The sequence below is a fragment of the Trematomus bernacchii genome, unplaced genomic scaffold, assembly GCF_902827165.1.
Source record: "Trematomus bernacchii unplaced genomic scaffold, fTreBer1.1, whole genome shotgun sequence".
Taxonomy (NCBI): Eukaryota; Metazoa; Chordata; class Actinopteri; order Perciformes; family Nototheniidae; genus Trematomus; species Trematomus bernacchii.
In genome coordinates, this window is record NW_022987689.1 from 7,922,159 (window position 1) to 7,944,179 (window position 22,021).

General features: G+C 39.0%; 1 protein-coding gene across 1 annotated transcript in view; it reads left to right on the forward strand.

Annotated features, from left to right (window-relative positions):
- clstn2 (calsyntenin 2) overlaps window positions 1-22,021 on the forward strand; it is a 133,647-nt gene that overhangs the window by 90,717 nt on the left and 20,909 nt on the right. The window contains exons 6-9 of the mRNA XM_034137407.1: window positions 1,606-1,755; window positions 4,352-4,537; window positions 5,114-5,371; window positions 7,037-7,158. Of these exons, the coding sequence (XP_033993298.1) occupies window positions 1,606-1,755; window positions 4,352-4,537; window positions 5,114-5,371; window positions 7,037-7,158 (716 nt within the window). The remainder of the gene's footprint in view (window positions 1-1,605; window positions 1,756-4,351; window positions 4,538-5,113; window positions 5,372-7,036; window positions 7,159-22,021) is intronic.

Below are 22,021 nucleotides of genomic sequence, written 5' to 3' on the forward strand. Positions count from 1 at the left end.
CAGACCCAAATAGGTCATTTTGCAACAGTTTTTACAAGCTAAGTAATACAACTTGTGAAAAATGTTTGCCTCTTCAACTATCAGGAGAATAAGAAACATCTAAATACATAATGTGCACTATAGCTCAACAGAGTGGATTATGTTGCCTGTTAATTACCTAAGGATATAAAACTGTCTTTAGAAAATTCTACTTATTTGTTGTTAAAAAATGTAATGTGTTGGATATCCACTACCTTAACTGTTACTGTTGTTCAGCCCAGCTGTGGATCAAATGGTCACTGTGGGAGGTGTTGGTGGGAACTGTGGCCTCCTCACCTTTCTTCACTTCAAATATCTTCTCCTTTCTGTACTGCTGTGCCCTGCACTGATTCCTGCTGTACTCTCTGCACCTCCTCTCCTCTGGCCTCTCAATCTATTTTCTCTTTCCAGCTCTTCTGCTCTCCTCTCCTCCACGACAGCAATCAGAGTGACAGCTTTTCATACAGCAAAGCCTCCAGATGCAAACAACAAAAATAGCTTCAGTTTTCCTCATAGAGCCAGAGACGGACTGTGATGGCAATGAATGATGTGAAACATCTTTGAAAATAAGATTATGCCATCATTTTTAAGCCTGTTGTTTATCTTGAGGAACATCTGTATCTTTCACACATATAAAATAAAAAATCATCAAAAAAGTTTAATCATCAGTTGAACATTATTTTGGTCAGGTTATATTTATTGTTTGCTGTTCTGGGATCAAACTTTTTATATTCAAAAGGATACTGATCGTCACAGATTTAATAATATCAAAACTTTATCAATTCATCAAATATGTTTGTTGTTTCTCAAATTAATGATCACTTTTGAAATATTTGTTCTCAAAGATATATGACAAAAGCAGTTTTGAGTACAATTGATAAAACATCTTTGTGCTCATAAGAGTAAAATAAAATAGTAATTTAATTTTGATTATAGATACGCAAAATATTACCCAACCATAAGAGCTTTAAACGAATCGGTTAATAATATATTTATGTTGTGGAAAATATGTTTTCAGTCTGTAAACAAGGCCACAATTAAAAATGTAGCATCTAGTTCAAAATAAAAACAATAAACAATCATCATGACAATTGCCACCAGTATTCAAAAATTCACTTTATCATGTTAAGTTGTATTAATTAATACATTAAATTAAGTACCTGTAAGATTAAACACTATAGGTAAAGTTAGCCAGCTGCAGGTTGCTTTCTATGACTAAAGTAACTTCAGTTATAACCTCGTCTAGCAGCCGTACTCGAGGCACGTTGGTCTGGAGCATCTTCTACATCTCACACTGTTACCGTGGTGACAGGTGATGATGAATCCATCATTGGGAATTTACATTGACCGTTACAAAAGGCTTATATATCCTAACACAATACAAGGTTAGTAGACCTTGAGGTGTCGGTAAAAGGCTTCCATTTCATTTCATTTCAAACCTTTATTTATTTCAATAAGTCTAAAGTGCTGTTTTCGCCTTCAAGGATCCTTTTTTCAAATGTTTCTTACCTTAATATTGTCAAATAAGCCTTTCTGTTCCTCTGTCAAAAAATAATCATGATAATTCTTTGTTTTGGTGTCCTTCAGGTAACATCAGAAACACAGAGCGGCTGAGCTATGACAAGCAGAAGAGCTACAAGATCATGGTGACGGCCTTTGACTGCGGTCAGAAGAGAGCAAAGGAGGATGTGGCTGTGCATATTGATGTGAAGCCTGTCTGCAAACCTGGTTGGCAAGGTCAGAGATAAATAAACAGTCCCTGAAACACGTTTAAAATGCCTTTATTAACCTTGTAACAATTGATAGAGATGTATTTGACAGTTTGCTGGTAGAAAATGGACCCTCATTTTTTGTTAAATATTCTTAAATGATAGCAAAACCAACAAAATGTAAGCAGAAGGTGCATATCTTTTTAGAGTAGCCTTTCTCTGTAGGGAATTCTGTCTCATTTTAGATTGAACGTCTCTCGAGGAAAATCAGAAGACAGTTGAGGGAAAGTTGACTGGAGTGTTCTTTTTTTCATCCTTTAACATGCGAGAAGCTCGGTATTCGAGTCTCCCCCGCTGCTTCACCTGTCAGCACTGAGAGCATCTCAGGAGTCAAACTCACACAGAAAAGAAAGAGGAAGACAGGGAAAGATAACAGAAAGGGAGGAAGAAGGAGACAATTCGGGGGAGGAAAGAGAGAAATAAACGTATAAAGAAGGAATGAGTTGATGGTTATTTTAAAAGTATTCTAAGTGATCCCAGTTGGTTATTAAAACCCCCGTCTGTGGTTTTATTATCTTTACAGTTTCATTAATTCCCATTATATTATTATAAAGCTCCCTGACCCAGGATGATACAAGAATCTCTTATTTATTAGGTTTCCCTTGTTTTACTAAATTTAATCTAACGTGGAGAAATTCCAAAGTAGCTGTGCCACTTTAATTTTATGTATTGCTACAAAAAAAAAAAATACCGTGGTGTGGCATTAGTGAGATACATTTGTATACGATAATAATAGCCAAAATATTTTGAAGTGATTGATTTGACCTTATTAATGAACTTGATGTATAAAATACGTAGAATATCAGTCTCACATGACATTCACTTAAGCTGTTGCATCCATTTTGTGTTTTACAGTTTATCAGACTGTTGCGGCAACGACATATAAGGTCCAAATACTGTGTTGCCCATTACCATGAGATACTTATTCACAATGATTGAATAGACATTTTCCAGCTATCCTAAAGAAACTTGCCTACTCACATGCCTCATATTTCTCTGTGTGCTTATAGAATCATGTAGTTAAAGCAGACCTAATGTCACAGACAACATCCTTTAGTGCAAAGAGTGCTCTTACTGAAAAGGACGTGAATGCCAGTTGTTTAGGCTTTAGGGACACACACACATTGAGGGAAATGTCAGTGCACCTCCAAGGGGTGGAGGTGCAGAGTGAGTCAGTATAGTGTTGAGAAAGTTGTCTGAAATGGCATTCAACTTCATGTAAATGTAATCTGCATGCACTGCAAAGCTCTGAGGGGCCACTGATTTTGGGAAACTAAGCCTAAACCAGAACATATTTTAGAAAAAGAGGAAGTACCAGCTGTTTCTCCAAGATTTTGCTTAATGGGAAAACATATTTTCTGAGATCCAGCTGGCACAACAGGGCAATCTTCTTTTAGCATTTGAATCACAAAGGAGCCCTTGCTATCATACCCCTCTAACACCCTTATCAATGTTGCATGATTCTTTGGGATTTTGGCTCTGAAAATTGGCTTTACTGCATAATCCTGTCGTAAAACCATTAACCCATGGTAGCGTGAATTAATGAATAAAACATAATGCAATTATGCATTCAAATATCAAGTCTTTTTGGACACAACCTTATTTATTGTGCGTGTGCAAAAGGTCAGTCGCTCCCCGGCATAAATAGAGGCTAATTATGGTTTTCTCCTCCTCAGCTCTCACTCCTCCACGCTTACCTGATCATTTCACATTTTGTCTCAGGAGACTTGATATCATATTCTATATCCATGGAAAGAGTTGCCAGGTGTTAAAATAAACACAGACATGCACAAACACTTTCCTGTGCATTATGCTAGTGAATCCCTTTCAACACTGAGAATCAAGGATTTTCGTACATCTGGGATAGATTTAACACTTGGGTAATGAATTATCCAACACTTAAGCACATGAGCAACAGGACTGACAGTTACACGCAGGTCTGCACCTTCTTTCTGTCATGTTACCGGCCCTTCCAGTCTTCTTTTGATTCGGCACAGGGCAAACATTTACTGAGAATATTCCAAGCCTGTGTGGTAGCCTGACCTTCTTTCAAGACCCACATGCTCATTCTGAAACCTCCTACAGTAAAACAGAAAGTCAGAACAGAAAAGAACAGACAACCATTTTAGCAACAAGACGTATGTGGTTCCTACAGTGGACAGTGTTTCATGACACAAATAAATTAATATAGATGTTTGTAGCCTGTCATATCGTAAAGAAGCTAGTGCAGTAAGGAAACAAAGTGTGTACATTTGCCATAGACCTATAAATCACATAATAATAGTATATATATTTTTTATAGCACATTCAAAGAAACAAATTCACAAAGTTCCTATGTATACAAATCTAATATGCATTGCAATAATAATAGAATATTTTTAATGCAGCCAAGAAATAAAGACACAAATAATGAAGGCAATTATTAAGAATTAAAAGCATACAAAATTGTAATTAAATGCCAAATAGTCAAATGTGTTACCAGGTCATTATATCTGTCATAGCAACAAATGACACCACTGACATGACTAAACTAATAACTACAACACTAATGTTGGCCCTTAAAGGTTGGAACAAGCGCGTGGACTACGAGCCAGGGACTGGAAGCAGGCAGCTGTTTCCCAAGATGCACTTGGAAACGTGCGGAGGTCTCCTGTCTGGAGTAAAAGCGATGGTAGAGCTCCAGACCAATCACATCGGGAAGGGCTGCGATCGGGAAACATACTCTGAGAAGTCTCTGCAGAAACTGTGTGGTAAGTAAAGAGAAAAAAGAAGAGGGAAAAGAAAAAAGGATTAATTAAATTCCTTGTTTAAATAGTGTGATCCAATTTGAGAGTTGAGTGTTATGAGGGAGAAAGAGGTTATTATAATAATGAAAATAATCAATTTGTATTACCTCTTGACATCTTAGCCTCTGCACTGTATTCATTTGCATATTTCCATTGCCATATCTACTTCTGGAGTCTAATTTGAAATATTCCTTTTGAGAAATTAGAACTCATTTGTTTTTGAAAAAACTGTTTCCTACACCTCATCATTATTTAAACTTCTCTAAAAAACTATTAAAAGCATCTGTGAAATTTGGCAATTATCAGGTCACAAAGGCGGAGTTAACATACCATGTTGTCAACAATGATCATTGCATAAACAGTACATGGCACATCAATCTTAGCTTATGGGCTAGGTTAGCAAATCGAAGTTTTATAGCAAATCGAAGTTTTATGTAGATAGTATTGTAGTAACCATAGTTTTGCAGAGGAAGTTTTTCTCCAGGTTGTTGCTCCAGTAGCCGCCATGACAGTGTTGTATCTTGTGATTGGCTGTTCCAGGAGCAGCGTCAGGCAGCACCGACCTACTTCCTGCCTCCAGCCCTGCCACAAACTGGACAGCGTCTCTGCTGACTGACAGCGGCCGGGACAGCGATCTCATCTACAGGTTCGAGGGACGTCAGGCTGCTAATGTCCCGGACCACGTGGTGCCCCAAAACCTCACAGACCAGTTCACCATAGCAACATGGATGAAGCACGGTCCCAGTCCGGGCCTCAGAGCGGAGAAGGAAACCCTGCTGTGTAACTCTGACAAGACTGGTAAGAAATACATTTCCTACATACTCATTGTTAAAAAAACACATCTCCATAGTTTAATTGTCCTATATTTGAGAAGCACTTCTGCTTAAATTGGAAAGACTTTAAACTAATTAGGTCTAACATACCGGAATATTTTATTTATAATTTACTCAGTTTTAGAATAACACTTTAAACAAAACATGATAAAAAAACATTGTTTAAGAAAATAACAATAGAATTAAACCCAGACTTCCGCTCACAATAGCAAATGCTCTTTGAAACTTAAAACTTTTTCCCGGCTGCCTAACTGAACTGAGCTGCCTTAACTGTGTAATTAAGCAAGCCATCTGCACACTGCACGCTCTCACAATGGTCTCACAGATGGCTTATTAGCTTACGAAATGTGCAGTCTGATCTTGTAATGCAAAACTGCAGAGCTGTTCGTGTTGAACCACTACAATCTTATAAACCCTTTTTTCATTTGCAACTTTTTGGCTTAAGGATGTGAACGGTACCAGAAGGCTCAGCGTGAACGCCAGATCACCAATACTGTGTGAAAAACACCCATCTATTTTATTCCATCATTTGGATGGCCTAACTCTAGGGAATTTAAGGTGGGAGATAAGGACAAAATAACTCTTATTAAAGCATTATATGATAGCAAGATGTCATTACTGACTGTTACCAGAAGGTCAAAAGTGATATGACATTCTCCCAGCTTTATAATATATATAAATAATATTATTTCACCCAAAAAGGGTATATTTGTATTCAGTTGTTAATACTGACATACTTTAGAAAAGGTTAAATGTGCTATAGAGACAATAAAGGATTGTACTGAATTATAACCCAACATGAAGTAAAATGGTAAAACAATAAATGTAAACACCGTGCCCCCAGACTACAGAGCAGTTTCTTTCCTCAGACATTGACAATGGTCCACTTTTCTTTCACATGCTTATGACATTTTGAATTTGACGGTTCACTCCTAACTTTATCACTTTAACAAAAATATATTTCATTTTCACATTATTGCTTGGACACGTTTTGGGGTTTTTCCGTCTGTCCCAGTCTTGTGAGCACGATATTTCAGCATGCTATAACTATCCACTTGGACTAAAGGATGAACTGATTAGAATTTGGGGATCAAAAGTAAAGGTCACTGTGACCTCACAAACACATACCGTAAGGCTTTTTGAAACATGTGTACAGTATGTCTAATACGATAATATGATGATGTGATGATTTCGAACACCGATGGATGTACACTGCCTCTTGACCTTGTGGAGGCATACAGTACAACCAGAAGGCGGAATTGATAGTTTTTATCTGCAGTTATACGATTATAAAATAACAAACATTCATTTCCATTTAGGAAAAGTAAGTAGAGAAAGAATTGTGTTCAAAAGAGAACCAGATTCACATCCACAACTAATCCCATCTAAAGCTGATTCAGTGTATTGTCAAAGCAGGGGGGGGGGGGGGGACCAATCATTAATTGCCATTACATACAGACACCGGGGATGCTGTAGGACCTTTTTTGGATCCTCCCAAAATCAATAATAATCATTACAAAAATCATAACATCAGCTTATACTGTAGAATGCATAATCTTGTTGATACATAACATTGTATGAATAATCTTTAACTGTGTGACCATGTATGTTTGTGATCTTGCCCTCGCAGAGATGAACCGCCATCATTACTCTCTGTACGTCCACAACTGCCGCCTGGTGTTCCTGCTCAGAAGAGATTTCACCCAGGTCGACACTTTCAGACCTGCCGAGTTCCACTGGAAACTGGAGCAGGTGAGCTGTGTGTGTATGTGTGCGTGTGTGCGTGCGTGTGTGTGTGTGTGTGTGAGAGCTTAGATTCAGGGTGATATTCTACATCAGGTGAAGGGCTATCATTATTTGCGTAGTGAAAGGAGAGGCTCTCCATTCTAATTACCGGAGGCCCTCAATCCCTTTCTTCTGCTCGCTGCATGAGATAAGAGGGTGGAAGACACTATTATCCTATGCACTCACTCTCACACACACACACACACACACACACACACACACACACACACACACACACACACACACACACACACACACACACACACACACACACACACACACACACACACACACACACACACACACACACACTCACACTCACACACACACACACACAATAATAGGCCCACAGTGGAAAGTCTGTCTAGTTAGAGGTAATAGCTCAGCCAGCAGCGCATCTCTATTATCTGTCTTGCTTCTGGAGAGTTGTTGAACTAATTTGCAGTTTACCGATTTATGATTAGAAAAATATAAAAGTAGGGTAGACATGTGGAGATTATCCGACTGAACAAAACGTGATCCGTCTCTTAAATGTTTGTCAACCACAGACCTTATTTCGAGCCATTACATTTTGGTTGAGGGAACCCGAAGGAACCCATGCGCAGCTTACTTCCGGGTTTTAGGAAGCGTCACTGCACCGATCTATTGCAACATATGAAGTTGCTTCAGCTTCACAGATTATATATATTAAAATGTATTTTCTGTTGCACAGTGCTTTTCCTACTTTAACTATCCTGCAGATGTACACACTGGTATATAACCTCTGAATTCTACAAAAGAATATGCACATTAGGCAGGTATGTTATCTGAATATAAAGGTTTATATTGTATGTTCCAATATGAAGTGGTGAATGTTTAAGTCCTTCAGAAATTGTCTTGAAAGAAAGTCAGAAAATATTGCTCAATAACACCTTTTTCAGGTGGATGCTTTAATGAGAACCGGCTGAAGGTCGTCTAGTCATGTTTTTCACCAGGCGGACGCTTTGTGGAGAAAATACTACTTTAGATCTTAGATCTCAGTGCTGCGTTTGACACTGTTGACCACAACATATTACTAGACCGACTAGAAAACTGGGTGGGACTTTCGGCAACAGTTCTAAATTGGTTTGAATCCTACTTAAAGGACAGAAAAAACTTTATTTCTATAGGTAAATACACATCTGAGTTGACAAATATGACATGTGGGGTACCTCAAGGCTCCATCTTGGGGCCTCTTCTCTTTAACATCTACATGCTACCACTGGCTCAGATAATGAAAAACAACAAAATAAGTTACCATAGCTATGCGGATGACACACAAATCTACGTAACAATTTCACCAGGAGACTATGCTCCAATTCAAACACTGAGTAAGTGCATTGAACAAATCAATGACTGGATGTGTCAGAACTTTCTCCAATTAAACAAAGATAAAACTGAGGTAATGGTTTTTGGAGCCAAGGCAGAACGTATAAAAGTTAGCGCTGAGCTTCAGTCTGCAATGTTCAAAACAACAGATAAAGCCAGAAATCTAGGTGTAGTCATGGACTCTGACCTGAGTTTCAACAGTCACATTAAAACAGTTACTAAATCAGCCTACTATCACCTAAAGAACATATCTAGGATTAAAAGACTAATGTCACAGCAGGATTTGGAAAAACTTGTCCATGCTTTTATCTTCAGTAGACTCGACTACTGCAATGGTGTCTTTACAGGCCTCACTAAAAAATCTATTAGAAAGCTGCAGCTAATTCAGAACGCCGCTGCTCGAGTCCTCACTAACACTAAGAAAGTGGATCACATCACTCCTGTTCTGAAGTCTTTACACTGGCTTCCTGTGTGTCAAAGAATAGATTTCAAAATATTGTTGCTGGTTTATAAAGCTTTGAATGGTTTAGGCCCAAAATACATGTCTGACCTACTGCTAAATTATGAACCATCCAGAACCCTCAGGTCTTCAGGGACTGGTCAGCTTTCTGTCCCCAGAGTCAGAACTAAACATGGTAAAGCAGCATTCAGTTATTATGCTCCGAATATCTGGAACAAACTCCCAGAAACCTGCAGGTCCGCTGCAACTCTTACTACTTTTAAATCCAGGCTGAAGACTTTTCTTTTTGCCGCTGCTTTTAATTGAACTATTCACATCTTAAACTGCACTGTAACTTTTAACTTTTATCCATGTATTTTTTCTTTTAATGTTTATTTTATTATCTTTCCTTTTTAATGACTGATTTTAAATGCCATTTTTAAAATGTCTTCCATTTTTGTAAAGCACTTTGAATTACCTTGTGTTGAAAGGTGCTATATAAATAAACTTGCCTTGCCTTGCCTTGCCTTACTTTAAAAAAAGATAGAAAAATGTAATCATGATAAACCAAAATGTCTCCATTACACAACTCTCCCTGGATAACTAATAATGGATCGTAGATGTAAATCTAATCTAATTATTCAGCCTTGGGATCAACATATGCCTAACTCACACTGAAATTGTTAGAAAATGCTTCATGATTACAGCAAGATATTAGGAGTTTTTGCTGCACTAAGCAGATTATAAGAGATTTGTATTGTATTTGGGTCTTTCTGTCTATGTGTGCCCATGGCTGTGTGACCCTGCATCAGCATGTTTGTCTGCTCTTATGAAAACTATAATGCTGGATTTACCCAATTTACTATTTCATCATGCATGGAAAAAATGACTGTACAAGGCTTAGTCATCTTGTGCTATGCAGTCAGTCTTTGTGTGCAGGCAAATATCCCAGCGAGTTTTTTTGGCACTATCTCCTCCTGTGCCGGTGTGTACCCTCCAACCCTGTGATTGTTTGTTCTAGGTCAAAGGTAGATTGAAAAGTGTTTTTCTCGATCCAGTGTTTTTTCTCTCCTGAGGCCCAGGGAGGTGTGTGTGACAAAGAGAAGGGCAGCCAAGTAGTGACTGCTGAGTTTTCTTAGCAAAAGAGCAAACAACCCCAAGTTTTATTTCAGTCTTCCTCTCTCCTTCTTTCTGTTCCTTATTATCTTTCCTCTATTCTCCTCTTTTTCTCTCCCTTTCACACTTACAGTACATCGATAACAGGGATCCCATTTGCTCCTTTTTAAATCTTGCGGAGGATCACAGAGGAAGCATGTTTTGCAGTCAAAGAGAATATGTGATGAGTTACAGTACAAATCACTTGTGCAGAAACTTTCATGAAATATAAATGGAGGCTGGTCTGAAAACTGTAGGTTAATGAGATATATGACATCATAGGAGCACAGCCCATTTGGGCAAGTGAAGGAAAAAACTCTATGATCATCAATCTGTGAAGTAGAGTGCAGTTTGCTGTACTCACGTTGCCATAATGTGCTTTTTATGGTAGTGACTTCCTGCATATTTGAACATGTTGTGCACTCAACTTCTTTATTGATTTGACATGCAGGTGGAAAGAGCAGTACATTAGTGAAACTGCTTTGATGGATTCTTGTGTGAAAACATGTCTTTCAGCTGGATCGACGAAAGGCTACTTTCAACAGAGAAACTGGTGTCTTCACCTCTTTTCTTTTAAACAATTCTGGCCTATCTTCTTGTTAAATGTCACTGCAAAATGATTGAGTCTAGAACCAAACCATTTCTTTTGAATGTGAGATGCTGAAATGAAAATCTGATGTGTGCCCTGGAGCAGCAAACGATATTTCAGAAGTGAGCACAGTGCTTTTGAAAACTGCCCCAATCCTTAACAAATATAATATTCTACTTGGATTTATGGAAAATGCCTAATGGTTGACTGCACAATAACTAAAATGAAAATCCAGGCACATAAATCTTTTAAGTTATTATTTTGTTCAAATTGATAACAGTCATCCAAAACCAACAATATGGTAATTGTTTTTACAATCGTACTTTATCACAAGATGTTCTGTTCTTAAATCCATTATGATCTTGTATCTGCACAAATATCAACATTACTTTTGAGTTATTTATTGAATAGTAATAGTTTGAAAGATTGATTAAATATTTTACAGGAAATCTTTTTCTCATTTACCAGTCCTAGCACAAGGAGTTATAAAACAGTGATTTCATTATTTCATTATTATATAAAGTAGTAAAGATCCATGCAGTATAAATTCACATATCTTACATTTTAAAACATATTGTAGCTTTGCAGATACACAGTGCCAGATCACAAAATGTCATGTTTTAAATATGCAATTTGTTTTGAGATCTCTCCTTTAAAAGAAACCTTGATACTTCCTGTATCTCTATGATATGGATCCTCTATGATGAACTGCACTTTCTTTCAATATTTCTTTCGGTAACACTTTATATTAAGGTACACAAATTAACCATCAAAGTTGTTAATTAACATGCATTTTAGCAGTATATTGGCTCTTTATTAGTCATTATAAAACACTTATTAATGCCTTATTCTACATGACCATATTCTACAAGTAATAGGCCATTAGTTTAGAGTTTTTCCTCAATAACCCTCTAATTAGTGCTTATTTATTGCAAGTAAGGAAGTTGTTGTACATGAGTTTTGGTCTTAATGCTCTGCTCAATATGGGCCTAATAAGGCAGTAGTACCACAAGAATAGTAATTCTCCCATAATAACACTTAACAAATATGATCTATTCTTATGTAACAAGACATGCAACTATAAGTGTTAATTAAGTCTAAATAACTCAAAATTAGGTATTTCTATCTTAGAATATGTTCCCTATTTTAAAGTGAAGTCTTGTTCATAACCAATAAGCTAGTAGTTTGACTCTAATTGACCTGAACAGGTTCCCTATTCTAAAGTTGCCTCCTCTTCACACTTTGTAAATACATTATAGCACACAACTACTGAAATTAACCTCAACAGTACATGAACAAAGTAGGCACACGTTGAAATATCAGTTGTATTAATTAACCACTAAAGAGAGGTTCAGACACATACCAAAACATGTCAAGTTTCTCCAAGGCTGAGAACACATATGCAGCCTGTACTTTTTAATAAAAACTGATTTTTAACAGATTGTACAGTATGTATTTGTGATCATACTGTGTGACCTGCTTGTATGTACTTACACAATAGGTGTACTGTTCTCTTTATGTGTTGTACTGTCTCAATGTGAACATTGATTAAACAGCCAGCCAAACTCTTTTGAGAACCAGGGAATGAGCAGCCATGCTCCTTTATTGACTTATTTGCAGTCCACTGACATTCAAACAGAGTGAAACTATAACAAATAATAAGTTACAAGGCACTTAAAGGTGGGGTAGGTACGTTTGAGAAACCGGCTCGAGATACACTTTTTGTTATATTCCATGGAATGCTCTTAACATCCCGATAGCAATAAATATCTTAAGTGCTTTGACAAAAAATCCATAAAGAAATCTCATCTGTGGAAGCCGTAGTACTGTAAAAAGCACGACCAATCATTTTAGCCAGCCCGGCTAAAATAACTGGATGGCCTACCTGCCTGTCAGCCTTCCATCGGGGCACAAACTTATCTCGTGCCCTCATTGGTCATGTGCGTGTTCGTGTGTGTTGGAGGAGGGGCTCTGTAAGGAAGTGGCAGATTTTTCCCGGCTGTGTATTTTCAAATTCTAGCGATCTCGAGCTGGTTTCTCCAAAATGACCTACCCCACCTTTAATGATCTCATACATGCAAGGGTAACATGCACAGATTAACACATAGGACCGCTAAGTGTAAACAAGGTAAATATAGCATGGCTAACGCTAGCATGTATGCTAATGCTACCGTGTATGCTAACGCAAATGCTAGCGCGAATGCTAACGCATTTTCTCATTGTGTTGTTAAACATCTCCAAATGTCATCACATAAACACAATACATGTTACTAATCCTTACAGTGTAAGTGTAAGGCTTACACTTACACTTACAGTCATTGCTTTCTGACGGACTTGACCCTTTTACTCTTCAGGTTGCATAGGGAAAATTAGTAGCAGTCTACTGCCATGCTATTCAGTTCACTTTCTCCTACTTCCTGTACCCGATTTCCTGTCTAACCTTCAGTACAAATTTCACAAAAATATAAATGTGCAAATATGAAACATACAGGTCAATATCACCTTGCTATTGATAGTTGAACTGTCAATACCCCAAAACATATTCTTAGATATAAATAGGCCTAACTAATTTTGAGTTATTTAGACACAATTAACACTTATAGTTTCATGTATTGTTACATAAGATTAGATCATATTTGTTAAGTGTTATTATGGGAGAATTACTATTCTTGTGGTACTACTGCCTTATTAGGCCCATATTGAGCAGAGCCTATTAAGACCAAAACTCATGTAACAACTTCCTTACTTGCAATAAATAAGCACTAATTAGAGGGTTATTGAGGAAAAACTCTCAACTAATGGCCTATTACTTGTAGAATATGGTCATGTAGAATAAGGCATTAATAAGTGTTTTATAATGAATAATAAAGAGCCAATATACTGCTAATATGCATGTTAATTAACAACTAGTTGATGGTTAATTTGTGTACCTTAATATAAAGTGTTACCGGAAGAGGTGGCTGCTGGGTATCACAGCTGCCTCTGACTGTCCTTGTTCCTCCAGCACTTAGAAAGGACACTCAATGGCTTCCGCAGCAACTCCATTTAGCTCTATTGATTTTGCAATTCTCACCCTGAGAGGGGAGGGGAGGGATGAAAGGAAGCTGGCAGAGAGGAGTGAGAGAAAGGTTTCCATTTTCCATGTCGATCGAAAAACACTGAAGGAATGTCACATCTGACAGAAACCTTTACAAAGACATCTACACGCCTGTTTTTCAGTGTATTTTGGAACACAACTGCACACACGCACGCACGCACGCACACACACACACACACACACACACACACACACACACACACACACACACACACACACACACACACACACACACACACACACACACACAGGAATACCTATTTTCCTTTCTCCTTTCAGCCTTGATAATAGAGAAGGGGATGGATTTCTCTACTATTTGTACATTATTCACTGTCCTTGAATCTAGCAAGCCTATCAGTTTAGTCCAGCTGTTGGAAAGATATTCACTCACAGCCACAAAGTCCTATACAAATCAAGAACCATTCTTCTGTAATGTGCTGTAAGTCAAAGATGGTAGGAATGGGTCAAACATGCAAGCAAAGTCACACAAAGCAGAGGGGAATGAGGTAAAGTAAAGAAGGGGCCATTTTCCCTATCAGGGCCTTTTTATGCTAAACCTTCTTCCAGTTTGAACAGCTTTCTAAGTTTGCCCAGCACAGTCTGATAGAGGGCGAGTGTGTGTGGTATGTAGCATTGATTTAAACCCCTTTTGAATAATGTGTTATGTACTCACAGCAGGGTCGCTATAGATAAAACAAATCTATGTACACAGAAGGGTGTGAGTTGAGACAAAAAAAAATCATTTTCGCAGGTCTGAGATTTGAAAAGCTTTAGCCAGGGGTCAAAGGTTTATTAATGTTGGCAGCTGATCCACAGCAGTCCAAGATAGCTGTGCTGTTGACGGGGCCGGTCATGAGCTGTGAATTACAGATAAACATTTTCGCCAATAACACAAAACAGCTGCAGACCCCCGTTATTTATCATTGTGTCATAAGGCGCGTTCACACCGCAGTACTTTTCCCACTTTAGTTCATCAGAATTTAGTTCATCAGAACTCTTTAGTTCTCATGAACTAAATACAGATCGCGTTCACACCGGAATAAGTCCCTGGGGGAGGATTAGGCAAATGAAGCCGCTGACGTCACTTCTTCTTCTTCTGCTTCGGGTTTACTGGCAGGCCGCAAACAACTTCACGGCGTATACTGCCGCCCAAAGTCCCCGGAGTTGGGGTCTGGCTTCAGTAGAAGCTGCTGGGACTCCCAGCAGCTTCTACTGAAGCCTTCCGAGTAAATCGCCAGAACGCCGACACCTCCTCATCTCCACCGCTCCCACGTTTTATTTTGTGTTGCCATAAGTTAGTCTCTCTGCGTTTGTGTGCTATACTAATGCTAATAATGCTAATGCGAGGATAATAAAATGGCGGCTTCACAACATTTTTTGGGAGTTTTACGGGGCTTGGTTTGCATTCCGCCCAGCCAATCAGACATAGGAACCTTTTTCTCCCACGAAAGTCCCTGCTCTCTAGCAAAACTGACGGAAAAGGGGGTAAAAAGGTTCTCATGAACTCATTTTAGTTCCGGCTCTTTTTGGTGTGAACGCGACATTTCGGAACTATATCGGAACTAAAGTGGGAAAAGTACTGCGGTGTGAACGCGCCTAAAGTGTCATTGTCAAGAGGTTGGAGTATCACACAATCCCCCTCATGCTTGGCTATACAGCATATGCAATTATCTGCCTTATCTGCCTGCTATTATCATGCATGTTGTGCCGCAGCTGGTTCTCCGTCCTCTGTCGATGAGAAGCATCTCTTTTGTTTCTGAGGAGATTAATTGGATGGCGTTGGTGTTGCGTTGCTTCTCTGCCTGTTTGTTGTAGATACCAGGAGAGATTGAAGGGCCTATTCAGGGAGTCATATAGTTCCACAGAAAAGTGTTTGAGTATCAGTATAGCTGTGCACATTAGAACAAGAGGCAGTGTGTGTATCACTATCATCTCAAAATGACATGTTTTTTGTTGTTTTTCAGTCACCATCACATGTTATCCAACATTGCAGTGTTTATTTACTTTCTGGATTGATACTGTTGGCTATAAATCCCTGTCATTTTCCCTTACAAGGACTCAGTATGAAGCGTACTTTGTATAAAAAAGCACCAACTGGCAATGATGAAAAGCACATTTTTTACTATTCTGTGAGAGCAAACCACACCAAGTACTTTTCCCACAGTAGTTCATGAGAACTTTAGTTCATGAGAACTTTAGTTCATGAGAGCTCTTTTAGTTCTGATGAACTAAAGCAGATCGCGTTCACACCAAAATGAGTTCCTGGGGGTGGATTAGGCAAATGAGCCGCTGACGTCACTTCTTCTTCTTCTGCTTTGGGTTTACTGGCAAGCCGCAAACAACTTCACGGCGAGTACAGTAGGTGGCGGTATGCACCTTAAAGTTGCAATTCGCCAAAAAACCGAGAGAAGAAGAAGAAGAAAAAAAACTTCCGCTTCCGCTGTATGCTTCTGTTTACCTTCCGACCTCAGACACGGTATGGAGTTGACGTTTTGGTGGTCGTGTTATACAGCTTCGTAACTGAGTTATTTAAGCCAATAACTCAGTCACAAATACAAATACAGATCGACCATTCAAATGCAATAGAAATGCTGAGTCGGAAGCGAAGGCGGTTAAGAAGCCTTAACAAAAGGATTGGACGACGAAAGCACACGCTATGGACATGTTTCGCCGTAGGACAGCTGAGGATGATGGCCGTTATCACGCCCAAAGAACAGCAATGGTACGTTCATTAAATCACATTAATACTATCTAATGTAGGATTTATGGAGTTATGTAGGGCTAATTTGTGTCTTTGTATGTGTTCCAGATATGCGAATACTACGGAACTCTGGGTGAACAATAGAACGTCGGCCTGGTGGGAGGTGGTGCCAACGTACACCAATGTGCAGTGGATCAAAGATTTCCGAATGTCCAAGGGCTCTTTTCAACTCCTCTGTATTCGCCTGGAAGCAACGTTGGGGAGAGGCATCTGAACAGCATGGAAATTGTAAATTGACAATAAAGCTGATCTTTTGTACAGTGCATTTGGTTCTCTCTTTTATTTACCAGTCAACATACACAATTACAATAGTGCAGACACACCTTAGTGCAAAGATTAAATGTTAGTATCAAAACAGTACTCATACTGTATATTTGTATATTAATGAGTATATTATTATGTTAAATGTGTGTTAAAGACAATGGGATGAGGTTGAAAGCTCTTTAAAAACTTTTGTATACCATCTTTACTGTGATAAATACATACATGTTAAGCATACACACCTGAAGAACTACGTTACACACACACACACACAGGTTAGTCTATGTACCGCTGCACTGCTGCTGGTTTAAACAAAGACAGTCATGATGCTAGTGCCGTGCATGTAGGTTCTCTTTTATTTATCAGCAGCAGATCAATAAGTGTCAGTATCAAAACAATATAATAACAGTGGCTATATATATATATATAATAACAATAGGTAGGCTCAGCAGCAGACACACCTTAGTGCAAAGTTAGGTGTCAGTATTAATAACAGTGGCATATATATATATAATCACAAGGCAATTTGGGGTGAAGTGTCTTGCCCAGGGACACAACGACATCCTGACTGCAGTGGGGTTTGAACCTGTGCTCCCCTGATCCGAACACCATCAGCTGTATCATGTCCTTTTGTTGCTCTGTTATGTTTTTAATGTTTCATGTGGAACCTACTTGAGCAGGTCTCCCTTGAAAAAGAGATCAATGATCTCAATGGGATATAACCTGGATAAATAAAGGTTTGAAATGAAATGAAATGAACGCACCAGACCACTGCACCACACGCCTCCCAACAAGTCATTGTACAGTTTATCAACGACGACAAGTTTTTCTTAATTTTTGTATTGAAGGCCTGTTGGATGTAATCAGCTCGCTTAGCACTGCCAGAAGCCCAGCCTGAAAGGTATTTTGTTGCTCCACCTCGATTCCTGGGCCTTGTGTGAATGCAGCAGCCGTTCGTCGTGCATCTCCTTGGCACGCAGGTCCTCATTCTCCTTGCTGACCATGGCACGGCGGTCCATCACCATTATGGTGTCAAGGAAGCTGTCATCGCGTGCCCACTTTCCTAAGGTGAAATATGCAAGATACAAGATCAGTTTAATCGCAACAACGAGACAACATTGTCCAACATTGGACATGGTGCAGGCAGGGACAGTGTACAAAATGCAGGTGTAAAGTAGAAGATAAGATAGATAGATAGGATAAAATAATATCAAATAAAGAATAAATATCAAAGTGCCCTTATTTATTGTTTTGTGCTTAATGTATGCTTGAACTTTGTTTTATAGGGATTAGTGGACATCAGTTAGATGTGTAACCTTCTTTCAAGGCCAGAGTAGTTACAGTGTAAGTGGATTGACATCTAACATAACATGGCTGAGTACAATTATAACAATCAATACAAAAAAGGAAAAATAAATAGAATTTCAATTACATTTCTACTTAAATGTGCAAAAATATTAGAACATCAGTCTTTGTGGCATGCAGGTAATCAACTGTTTAAGCTTTTACCATTAACATGTAGAATGAATGTTGCAAATTACTTGAAATTATAGCAACTAATGTATTGTTAGAGGTAAGAATACAGAGGTAGCATTATGTCCAGCTAGCATGCTAATTGCTAACGTTATATTATCGTTTTATCCCGGAGGGGAAAACTAGTTTCTAATCCTGAGAGAAACACCTCGCCTGAAACACACGATTCGTGCCATGAGTTAGTGAAGCAAATTACAGAACATTGCACACTTATTCACAAGTCAAAACGTGTTCATAGCGGGCATGGCTGAGAATAGCTAGCTAGCTAGATGTTGTTAGCCAGCTTGGACCTAACGTTAGCAAGTTCTAGCATGGCTAGCTCGATCTACTGAGCAAATAAAAGTACATCTAAGACCAGTATTGTGCAGATTAAAACAGTGCAGTGCATGTATTTTATTTTACCTTCGTAGTCGTCCCGACATGACTTTGCCAGGTCTGCTAACTTTGCTGAGCCACGGAAACTGCATTCAGTAGAAGCTTCTGAATGCGGCGCTTCGCGTCCTCCGAGTAAATCGCCAGAAGCGCCGAGACATCCTCATCAATTCCACCGCTCCGATGATTTATTTAGTGTTGCTATAATAACTGCTTTCACAAAAGTAATCTCTTCGGGTACGCTGGCCGAAGCGAGCAAATACAATGGCCGCTTCCAAAAAGAAATTCAGAGTCAAACGGGCGTGGTTTGCATTCCGCACAGCCAATCAGACGTACGAACTATTTTCTCCCACAACAGTCCCTGCTCTCTAGCAGGGACTGAAAAGCGGGTCGGACGAACTAATTTGAGCTACTTTAGTTCCTGGGGCTTTTTGGTGTGAACGCAAATATATCGTAGTTCTGATGAACTATTGTGGGAAAAGTACACCAAAGTACTCCGGTGTGAACGCACCTAAAGATAGAGCAACAGATGAGGTATTGAGCGTCGCCTCTAGCGGATACATCTTCAGTGTGTGTTTATTTATTTTCTAGCGTCTATTTTTCCAACGACCTCATTTGAAAGCTTAGCTGTACTTTGACTGCTTCAGGCGCTTACCCTTATGTACAGCGGATGCATCTCTCTAAATGTATGTCTTTGCAGTGTGTGTGAGAGGGAGCAGCAGGGGGCGTAATTTCAAAGCACCTTTGACATGAAGTATATTTCATCTTATGATTCACTCTTTGTTTAGCAGTTTCCCGTCTGTCACTGACATGTATCATATACTGTAGCTTCTCCCAATGAACATACTCTCAACTCAACTGAAAGTTGACCTTGATGCAATTTTTTACAATACAGTTGTTGAGTCTTACATGACGTGTACTCCATCTAACATTAGGCTTTTGCTGCTTTTGTGCGACATGTTAAATGTGCACGCTGTTGAGGATCTTAGCAAAGCTCTTTTCTTTCTTTCTTTTACGTTTTTCGTTATTTTTTCTCTTTTTTTCTGTATCCTTGTCATTCCCTACCACCACACTGACACATAATAGGCTTGCATCAATAATGCAGTGGCACAGCAAGAGAGGAGAGCAGAGGAATGTGAATAGGTAGAAAGGAGATGAAAAGGGAAAGAGAAGAGAGGTGTAAGTTAGGAAGGAATGATGAGGTGGAGGTGGGGATAGCAGGAGGTGGGAGAACAGGAGAAAGTCGTTCACACAAAGGGCTATGAAAAAGAATAGATGAGGAAAACAGGGTAGTGTTGCCTAAAGGCTTAGCTTCCTTTACATTATTCGTGGAAGTTAAATTCACAGAAGGTAAGCAATCATTATGTTTGAACAGCAAAAACTAAAACATCAGCACAGATCTTTCAAGCACCAATCATTATATTATTTATTATAAAAATCAGTATACCCTTCACATCATGTGTAATGGCTTTGACCTGTGGATTTACTGCCAAAGCAGAATAAAAAAGCATGCCTGTCAGGCGCTGTTTATCACATCCAACGCATCTGAACACCGCTATTATGGTTTGTTTCCATATGAAGAAGTCTCCTCCCATCCCATAGCTCCCCAATGCATCAAAATAAACTTGACCCCATTAAAGGGCTTCTCAGCAGCCCACAGAATGTCCTCATTATTCTGTTTATGTCAGCAGATACGAAATGTCCCATTGCTATTTGTGAATAAGGGGTTGTGTTTGGTTTTCCTTCTAGCAATACGCACAATAGGCCGATCTAGTTCATTACCTGAAACCTATAACCAATGTTCCACACAGAAAAAGATTCGGGACTCTGCTCTCCTTGTTACTAGTTAGTCTAGCTCACAGCGGACAGCACCTAATTGTTTTGCCAGAGATCCTTTGGGTGAAAACTTAAATTCAGTCTCTAGACTTTCTAGGTCCAATTGGCCAAAAGGTCTTCTTTCTTTAATGCCGATGTATAAGATGTAATAGCCTCTCGTAAATACGCCGTTGCAGATTTCCCGAAGATAGACGGGCTTATCTCCTGTGTTTTATTCTCAGCCATAAAACACTTCTATTGAATGGTAATATACTCAGCAAAGGGATGTGACTAAGCTAGGGTTTAGTTGGCAGCATCTACAATCTGAATCTTTATAAAGACAGGAGATGGCCAAAATGAGAGAGGAATGGTGTACAGTTCTTGATCCAAACCATCACAGCTCTAAAAGCAAGGAAGTTATCTATCTTAGAGAGACACCATGTAGGATTATAAGGATAAAGGACTCTCAAAATATCAGTATATCTGAGATAAAAAACTCATGTACCCTCATTTGGAGTTGTAGGATGAGTCATCGCTTTGACCTTGTTCTCACAGGCTAACTGAGCTCAAACTGTCTTTTTTTTCTCAGGGAAGTTCTTAACTGGGTGAAATGACCTGAAAGTAAGTGGCAGCGATGATAAGAGCTGGTTGAAACTGGACCATCCTTTAGCAAAGGAAAGGACATACTGTAATGCTGTCCCACAATTCCCTGCAGCATCATCATTTAAAGACACAATTTAATTAATGATGGCTCAGTTTCCCTGTGAGCCAACATGCTTATTCACAGGACCCTGGAACTGGGTGTCATCAATTACACCTGTTGTTTTTCTGATATGACACATTAAATGTCTGCTGTCAAAAAAGATGATTCCTAGCATTCCCTTTGTGCAGTCCTCAGCCTGTTCAATTGAACATTTGTAATCTTTGCTCAGTGATAAACAAAGATCCTGCCCCCTCAGGTGTGCTGTAGTAATCTGACATTCTGCTCCATTAGGCCGCAGCTCTTCACTGTACTGAAGCAATCTGAGTGATAAAAGGAAGAAAGATTAAAAAAAAAATGGAAATGTCGACATATCCCCCAAAAATGGTTTAATCCAAAGAACAGGTTAAAACTGTAATCTACTTTGGAAGTGGAAGAGAAAAAATTATCACTATCCTCTGTAAGTGCATCAAGTAACCCTCCCATTGAAAAATATGTTGGTTTGGGTGTTGGAAAACAGCAATTTGAGTTAAATGGGAGCCCAAAATGGAGAACATATGTATTTTATAAAGTATTAGCAGGGGCATAGCCTCAGTGTCTGTCTGCCTGCCTCTCCTGCAGTCTCTCTCTATCTGTTTTTTGAGACTCCTCTGGTGATTTTGTTCATCAGAAGCAGGCCTGCAACCTGCTTGGGGACAGGCTCCTTACCTATTTCAGAATTCATTGTGTTGTTACACTGTTGCAGAAACACTTTCAAGCTC